Genomic DNA, 9,638 nt, shown 5'->3' with positions numbered 1-9,638 from the left:
ATGTGATAGCTAAGGTTTTGTCAACTTGACTGGGCCAGGATTCTCAGTGGTTTGGCAGTTGAGATATACAATATAATCAACTCTATGAGCTCTGGTAGCATAGTGGTTACAAGTCGGGATGCTAACCTCAAGGTCAGCAGTTTGAAACTACTGGCTGGAGTTCCGCAAGATAAAGTTGAGCTTTCTGCTCCCATAAAGATTTACGGCCTTGGAAAACCCTATGCAGGTTTGCTATTAGTTGGAACCGACTCCATGGCACACCACCACCAGCACAATAAGGCTGGCTATGAGAAACCAGTCAATTGAAAGGAAGTTTCCTCAGGGATGTGGCCTGCTTCCAATAAATTGGACACTCAGGCAAAGATTGCTTGCTCGCTGTTGGGTCTGGATCTTGCATCTGGCATGTCCTCCAACCTCTGATTCTTGGACTTGAGTAAGCGGCCTGCTCTCTTACTTACCAACCCTGGAGTTGTCAGCAGCCTGCCTTCATACCTGCCAGACCTGCCTATGTACCAGCAGTCTGACCTGTCAATCTTGGTTCATCAGTCCTATAGCTAGTCAGAAGCCTCTAGCCATGGGCTTGAGAATTGACCACCTCTACAACTGTAAATCATTTCCTTGATATAAATATATGTGTGTGTGTATTATTTTTAAGTACTGTTGAGTCTAGTCTGACTCATAACTACCCTGTACAGGATTCCCAAGGTTATAAATCCTTGTGGGTGCAAAAAGCCTCATCCTTTTCCCATGAAGCAGCTGGTAGGCTCAAACCACCAACCTGTGGCTCACAGTCCAGTGCTTATCCTACAGAGCCAGTCTATATATATATATATATGTATATATATGTATATATATATACACACATATAAACTTCACAGGTTTTGTTTCTCTAGAGAACCCAGACTAAGACACCATATTCTCATGAGTCTGTTAATCCTTCAGAATCCGTTCCTCACTGCCATCTCATAGCAACCCTAAAAGGCAGAATAGAACTGCCCTTGTATGGTTTTTGAGGCTGTCAATCTTTACAGAAGCAGCCTGCTTCATCTTTCTCCCATGGAGCAGCTGGTGGGTTTGAATTGCTGAACTTATGGTTAACAGTTGAAAGCTTTTAACCATTGCACTACTAGGGCTCCTAACTCTTCAAAACAGGGATTTAATCCCAGGTTTCCTAAATTGTCCAAAAAAAAAAAAGAAAAGAAAACAGGAGAGAGGGAGAAGAAAGAAGTGCATATTGCCAAAATTCAAACACAGCGAGAGCTGTTGGACTGGAGATGTAGTGGTTTCTAGCTGAGAGTAGTGTGAACTCTAGCACATCCCCAAGGAGGTCGACCTGACTGGATGAACTGAGGGTGTGTGCTGAGCAGCCACCCCTGAAGGTTAGGTCTAAGAATGGTAGAATGTGCAAAGCTGATGCTTTAAGAAATCAATCTGGTTGGAGTGCACAGGAAGGGTCAGGAAACTGGCTAAGACAGATAGGGAGGGGTATGGTGGGAGGGTGACAAGTAAGTAGATCATCTGGGACCCTTGCTGGGAAGGAATCTCAGCATTCTTTTTTCTGGTTACCATCAACCTCAATACATGGTGCCCCCATGTGTGCCAGAGTAGACTTGTGTTCCTCAGGGTTTTTAATGGCAATTGTTGAAACGGTCTTTCTTTTGAGGTGCCTCTGGGGGGCTTTACACCCACCACCAATCTTTCAGTTGACTGCCAAGCACATTAACCATTCCACCTCCCAGGGACTCCATTCTTCCTTCACTCCTGGTAAATTCCTGAAGGCTACTGGGGCAGGTTGCCCCAAACAATACCCCAGGTACCAGAAGTGCTAAGTATCTTGCAGACTACACAGGACAGAGGAGCTGAACAGAGGAGCAGCTTGCATTTAGGTAACAATTTAGCACCAGGATTCCTATTAGAATTCCAATCCCCACTCCACTCCTGTCACCAGACCAAACACTTAGGAAGCCCTGGCCTAACAAACTCCTTCTCTTTATTAAGTAACCATTATGGTTTTTCCATGTTTATTCATCAAAACTATACAGTGCTGTCAAACTGAGCTTCTCATAAACTGTGACAACCAACATTATCATCCCATGGGTTCATGCAATTCCAGCCATGTATTTTTTGAAAACTTGACAACAGCTTGCAGACTGCTCCCTCCTTGTGCGAACTCCCTGGAGCCCAGTAGAACTGATGTTGCCAATGGGTCACAAAGTCTGAGCCCGCCCCTGAGGGAGCTGCAACAGTTTAGCTGTTATACTTCTGGAAAGCTTTCAGAAGATGGCAAATCTGGGCGCAGCTCCAGGGAGGTAGACAGAATTAATCTAGGTGGGACACAGTAATGTCACTTAAAAAAAACAACCAGGTGCATGCTAGTAAGCTGAGCTAAGAAGAGGATAGGGAAGTACAGAAACAGTGTCAGTAGGACACATCCATGTGGGCAGCATTGGCAGGAGGTGTCAATGGTAACTACACTGGGAGAACGCATCTGTGTGTAGGAGGGACCACAGGGGAAACAGACTGTGACCCTTTACTGACCTGGGCACAGACCTAAGAGGGTGAGGAAAGGCCTAACTTAATGAAGGGACTGCTGCAAATCCTTGTCATTTTGGGGAACAGGACAGGGATGTCCCACCAGTCTGAAGGCAGCACCTCTAGAGACCACTTAAGAGTCTCAGCTGCCATCTGGGACCACTTAAATTCCAAAGCACTCCCACGTGTGAGAGCCTCACACCCACCCTTGAAGGTGCACACCAGGCCCCAGAGGACTCCAGGTCAGACTTGGCCAAAGTCACACAAGGAAGATAGAGCAGAATTGGGATTTGAACCTAGATCTTGTGACTCCAGAACCACAGCTTCCTCCACCCTGCTCCACATATCCCCCAACACTGGGAGATGAGGAGGCTGTGCAACTACAGACCAGGAGGGGTTCCTGCTCATAGGATCTTGTAGGGGCTTATTCCAGAGGCTGAGTTAGAATCAGCAGCCTGCCACCCCTGTGGTAGAGCCACATAGAAGCCACTCTTTAAGACAAGAAAAAGTGCCCACCACTCTCACCCCCAAGCCCAAAACCAATCCATCCAAACCCTCCTCTTCTCTAGTAGCCTGCTGTGATTGTTCTAAAAATGCTTGAGCCAAGCAGAGGATTCCATTTTGCCCACTGAGGAATATGCCTTTGAATTTTTCTTTGGCCAACTTAGGCTGTGAGCACTGAGGCTTAATGTTAAATAATTAATCTGACATTTCCATGGGTTTAATTCAACTTTCTCCTTTAGATGTGTATTCTTCTCCTTCTGGATTCTGGAAAAAGAAAATAGAGAGGGGAAACTATCTCATATGCTCTCAAGTCACACAGGAGAAGAACGAGAACTAGACAGCAGCTCTTTCTCTCAGAGGGTCTCCATTTCCATCACCCCATTCAAGCGCCCCACCCTCTCTTCCACTCAGTAATCTGCCAAGGTGCCACAAGGGCGCTCCTGCTACTGGGATGTTCAAGGGTGCTGAGACTAAAGGGCTTCATTCAGCACTGCTGTCAGGAAGGCAGGTGGGAGTCTTACAAATAAAGCAATACAAATACAGTGGCTCTGTCCACTAAAGGCCAGCAAGCTTTGCTATGAGCTCTTCTTGCTACAGCTTCTCTCCAGCATGGATTTTCTGGTGTCGGATGAGATGTGAGCTGCCCCGGAAGGACTTGCCACATGTATTGCACTCGTAAGGTTTCTCCCTGGTGTGGGTCTTATAGTGCTCAATGAGGGCCGACCGATGCCGGAAGGCTTTCCCACACTCATTGCAGGCATAGGGCTTCTTCCCTGTGTGGATCCTCTGATGCTGGATAAGGGCTGAGCTGTGGCAGAAAGCCTTGCCGCACTGGCCACACTCATAGGGCTTCTCCCCTGTGTGGATCCTCTGGTGCTCAATGAGTGAGGAGCTCTGACTGAAGGCTTTCCCGCACTTGTGGCACTTGTAGGGCTTCTCGCCTGTGTGGGTCTTGCGGTGCTCAATCAGGTTGGAACTCTGGCTGAAGGCTTTCCCACACTCTTCACACTTGTAAGGTTTCTTCCCAGTATGGATCCTCTGGTGCCGAATGAGGTGGGACCTGTGACAGAAGGCTTTTCCACAAAGTTCACACTCATGGGGCTTCTTCAAGGTATGGATTTTCCGGTGCTGACTCAGGCCTGAACTCTGGTTGAAGGCTTTTCCACACTCCTTGCACTGGTATGGCTTCTCTCCAGTATGAATGCGCTCATGCTTCCGGAGGCTCGCACTCCGGCTAAAATCCTTCCCACACACCCTACACTCATAGGGCCTTTTGCCAGTGTGGGTCTTCTGATGCTGTGTGAGGGCTGAGCTCTGACGGAAGGCTTTCCCACACTCCTGGCACCCGTAGGGCTTCTCCCCAGTGTGAATGACCTGGTGTCTCAGTAAGTGTGAGCTCTGGCTGAAGGCCTTGCCACACTCAGAGCATTCATAGGGTTTCTCCCCTGTGTGGATCACCAGGTGTCTCAGCAGGTGTGAGCTCTGGCTGAAGGCCTTCCCACACTCCCGACATGCATACGGCTTGGCTGGCAGTGCTGTTCTGTGAGGGTTGTTAAGCATAGCCTTCCCCCAGCCTGCTTTCTTGCTATCACACTTCCCAGAGTCTTCTCCACTGTGCACTATCTGACACACACTGAGGTCTGGCTTCTGGAAGAAAGTCTGGCCAAAAAGCTCATCATCCTGGGGTCTGGTAGCTGGAGGGGCATTCTGATGCTGCACAGGGCTAGAACATAGACTGAAATTGCCCCCATAAGCATCACATTCCTCCCCCTGATCCCTAAGAGGGATCTCCTTATAGATAACAGTCATGTGCCCCAGACCTTGGTCCTGAAGAAAAGAATTCCCCAGGTCCTCTCCTGAGAAAAGTTCTTGCTGAATCTCTAACCTGTCCTCAAATGCAAAGGTCTCACCAAACTTGGTTCCTGGGGGGACTTCCATTGTGAACTGAGGATCTCCCCAATTATCGTGTTGTCTCAAAAATGTTCTTCTCTGAAGTTCTGTTACTCTTCTCACGCCTGAAAGGAAAATGAGGAACATTATCATATAGGAGCGTAAAGTGCCTACTGTGTGCTCCTCTCTGGACTAGACTCTGTGATGATAACACCAAAATAAGTATGTGATACAAGTCTGTCTTTGAGATGATTCCAATCAAATCAGAGATAAGGTTGGTTTACCAGAAGCAATTACAAGACAGACCACTATGTCAGTTACAGACAATTCAACCCTGACTCATGGCAACGAACCCATGTGTGCTCCATAAGATTGTCAGTGGCTGAATTTTTTTAGAGGCAGATTGCCAGGACTTTCTTTCAGGGTACCTCTCTAGGTTCAAACTGCCAACCTTTTGGTTAGCAGCCAATCAGACTAACTATTACACTACCCAGAGTCTCCAGATGGACAGATATGATCAAATGCTACATGTGGTATCCTGACTACAGGCTGAGAGTATTTAGAAAGTAAAGTAAGTTAAAATAGTAAGTGAGGTCACTATGGCAAAAAGGTAAAACTCCAGCTTACTGGAGGATTTGGGGAGGGGGATTGTTAAGAAAGAAAGACTATTTCCCTCCTACATTAGGTTAATGGAGTGCAGTGGTGTTGTGGGATAAACATTAGACTGTTAGCCACAGGTCAACAATTCTAGCCCACCAGCTGCTCCATAGGAAAAAGATGAGGCTTTCTGCTCCTGTTAAGATTAACAGCCTTGGAAACTCTATTACAGGATCACTATAAATTGGCACATAACAACATGATGTTAAGAAGCCAGGGGCTTAGCTGTTAGTCAGAAGATCAGTGGTTCAAACCCACCAGCTACTCCATGGGAGGAAGACATTATAGAAGCAAAGCGCCAGCTCTTTCTTCCATGGTATTATTGGGTGGGCTTGAACCATCAATCTTTAGTTTAGCAGTCAAGTGTAAACTGTGCCACCCAGGACCCAAAATACAAATCTGATCATGTGGTCTCCCTTTAGTTTCTTGAAGCCTACAATAAATAAAGAAGGTCAAAGAAAAGTTGATGTTTTGGAATTATGGTATTGGTGAAGAATACTAAAAATATCACAGACACCAGAATAGTAAACAAATTCAGGGAGAGAGAGAGAACTGATCTAAGTGGGACACAGCCAGAATGCTCCTTAGAATGTCTCACGTACTTTAAACATGTCATCAGTTCCTGGGAGGACATCATGCTTGGTACAGTAAAGGATCAAGGAAAAAGAAAAAGACCTTTAAAGAGATGGACTGACATAGTGGCTGCACCATGGGTTCAGAGACAGGATCGGTGGTGAGGATGGTACAGAACCAGGCAGTGTTTCATTCTATGGTACATAGGGTCACTGAGTTGGAACCAGCTCATGGCACCTAACAACACAAAACAGAGCCCTTCCTTCACAAGGCCTTTACATCAGCGCTCCAATCCCTCTCCTGCCTCTCTGTTCCTCATACCCCAAGTCTTCCTGCGCAACATATCCTCTGTGCTGCTGCCTCCAGTCTCTGTGCCTAACAAAGGATTGCAGGATTCATGCCCTTGCTCAACCTCCCCTTAGTCCTCAGTGTCTGATGATCTCAGGCAGGGCTCGCTGTGGTTCCTAAATGGCCTGCAGCACTGGACACACACCTGTGACAATATCCACCCTGGCTGGGGAACAGTCGTCTACATGACCCTCCCCACCATTATGCTGCTTCATCTTGGAGCTCCCAGTATCCAGCACAGGTGCACCACCCTTATACACACTTTTTGGAAGAAACAAGCAATCAAAGGGAGAAGTCATTTGGTTTTATGATTAGAACTATTGAAAGTTTTATCCCTCCCCAAAGCCTTTTATTCTAATAAGTATTTGGGAGATTCCCCAAAGAACTCTTTATTGAAATAAATTGTCCGTGAGATAGAAGTTAATAAAGTAGATGAAACCAAAGCCAATGTAGTCAAAGCAAGTACTTTACAGAAACAGATCGCCAGTACTCAATCCCCTTCAGCTGTGGTGGCCCCAGGGAGCCCCTCAGCTCTCATTTGAAAACATGTGTGCTATAAAAAGAGCTATAACAATAGCTCCCATTTAAAGAGCACCTACTGTGTGGTAGACAGACGCTACCTGAACTTTCACAAATATACCTCATTAAATTCTCACAACCGTATACAGAAGTACTATCCCTACACGAACGCATAGGTAGTAACCATGCTAAAGTAATCATAATGTTGTTACTGTTAAGTGCTTTTGAGTTGGTTCTGACTCAAGGGTTTCCAAGGAACAGCTTATGGATTTGAACCTCCCTCAATACCTTAAAATGGAATATTTATCACCAATACTCCTATATTTGCTCACTCCTCTCTATATTTGTTTTAGGTTACCTGCCAGGTCCTCATTAGGTGTTGAGTTTGAAATCCTTGTCCTGTAGAAACTCTGCAGTGCAATCAAGCTCATTCATTCACAAGTCTCTACACCTAGAAGGACTTTCTGAACACTATTACCAGTAAACATCTCCCCAACTAGATATCTAAGTCCTATCCCATATCCAACACACAGCTTTAAACGTCTCTTGATTTTCTGGGAGAGGTGGCAAGATAATGGAGGAAGCGGCAGAAAGGCTGTACAGACCCTCTACAACAAAGATAAGGAAAACCAAATGAAACAAATGCAGATGATAGCCCAGGAACCCTGAGCTTCAGATGAAGGGTAGAGAAGTGGATTACTAGAAAAGCTGAGCAGACGCAGCTAAAAAAGGAAAGACCAATGTGCCAGCTGACTAGACACAGCGTAGCCATCTTGAGCTTTTATGAGCAGCTGCAGAGACAAGCAATCATATTGGTTTTACAGAAGCATACCGGTAGCTTGCATAGAAATAAAAGTGTGATTTTTTTTTTTCTTGTTCCCTACACTCCCCTGGTGACCAGAGGTGAGGTCAGCCACCACACCTGCGTACACCCCCAAAAAAACTCCCACTCTCCCAGCAGTCAGAGCCGCACCAAGATGAGTGCAGCAGCTGTGAGCCCAAGGAAGAGGTTACTACACTAACCCCATTAACGTAGGCCCTGCTCCAGAACGGCAGAGCCAGCCCTAACCAGCCCTAGACTAGCCCTCACTAGGAGAAGCAGCTGACCAGACATGTGAGGGGAAAGAAAGGAGTTTGGTGAACTGTGGCCACCTTGAACTTTGCAGGTGACTTTGAAGGCAAGAGGGCAGTAGGTGGCACAGGGGCATACAGTTGACTGGTTGAGAGAAAGGTGTGAAATTTCTTCGTATGCCCTATATTACAGAGGTGTGGCCAGCCACCACCTGCATACACTCCCAGTGAAGCTCCTGCTCTCTGGACAACTGGAGGTGCATCTAAGTGTGTGGGGAACTAGCAGTACCAACCCCGGCACCTGTAATCAGGTACAGCACGTACCAGACCTGCAGATATAGTTCAGACCAGGCTTGGACTAGCAGGACCTCTCATCCTCGGCTGCCCTCTGGGACAGAAATGTCCTGATCCCCAGCTGCTTTGGGATCTGCATGAACTACTTCCAGATGGGGTATAGTTCTAAATTACTAAGTATAACAGATTACACTTAGTCCTACAGGAACTCTATCTAGAGTTGATAGTCTTACTATTTCACCTTTACCCAACCTCATGAGGTCCTTGGTTAGCAGGAGACCCCATTTTCTCCTCTCTGGGTCTGGCTCCTACTGTTTTTCCTTTTGTTGTTTTTGCTTGTTTATTCTTTCTTCCTCTTCTTCCTCTTCCTTATTTTCTATCCTTTCTATCTCAGCTTCCATTATTTTCTTCTGCTTTTCAGCTTATCTTTCCCAACCACTGCTGTTTCTTTCCATTTTTTTTTTCTTTGTTTTTCTTTCCTACTCTCTGGTCTCTTTTTCTTTCACTCACTCCTCTCCCTATCTGAGTTTCGTTCTTTTTCATTCTTTTTCTTTCTATTTTCTCTCTTTTCTTTTTCTTTTATTTTTTTTATTTTCCTCTCTTTTTATGTGGTATTTTTTTTTTCTAGCAGTTACCTGCCTTTTTTTTTTCTTTACTATTTTCCTTTTTTCACTGCAGTTTCTTGTTTGTATTCCTTCTCTGTTGTGTGTACATTTTCTTTTCTTGCCTTACTTGACAGGAGACAGCAACCATGCCCATACAGCCCAGCCATATCCACTGGACAAGAGCCAATACCAGCTGGTATACACCAGATCAGCAACAACAACCCACATCAGCCAAATGTATCCTAAACTGAACTGCACGAACGGAGAACTCTGCACAAACTCATACCCTACTCATACCCACCAAGAGGCAGTTAGTGAGTGCATTAAAATACACCAACATACAATCATCAACTTAATAAAAATACAACAACACAATGTTGTAAATGAGAAATAAATGAGATAGAAAACAGAAAAACTATAGAAAGAATCAACAAGACAAGAAGCTGGTTCTTTGAAAGAATTAATAAAATCAACAGACCACTGGCAAACCTAACAAAAGAAAAGAGAGAGAAAACACAAATAACACGCATTAGAAATCACATGGGTGATGTCACAATGGAACCAAAGGAAATCAAAAGGATAATAACAGAATACTATGAAGAGTTGTACTCCAACAAATTTGAAAACTTAGAAGAGATGGATACA

The 9,638-nt window shown here is 45.4% G+C and overlaps 1 protein-coding gene across 1 annotated transcript; it reads right to left on the bottom strand.

Moving 5' to 3' along the window:
* Nucleotides 1-3,627: 3,627 nt before the first annotated feature.
* Nucleotides 3,628-4,974, bottom strand: ZNF70 (zinc finger protein 70). Its single transcript, XM_006874941.1, has one exon. The coding sequence runs from the start codon at nucleotides 4,972-4,974 to the stop codon at nucleotides 3,628-3,630; it is 1,347 nt and encodes a 448-aa protein (XP_006875003.1).
* Between the last annotated feature and the right edge of the window lie 4,664 nt (nucleotides 4,975-9,638).

This window comes from Chrysochloris asiatica, unplaced genomic scaffold (genome assembly GCF_000296735.1).
Source record: "Chrysochloris asiatica unplaced genomic scaffold, ChrAsi1.0 scaffold00306, whole genome shotgun sequence".
Taxonomy (NCBI): Eukaryota; Metazoa; Chordata; class Mammalia; order Afrosoricida; family Chrysochloridae; genus Chrysochloris; species Chrysochloris asiatica.
Note: the sequence above shows the minus strand (reverse complement) of the source record. Positions and strands in the feature narration are given on the sequence as shown.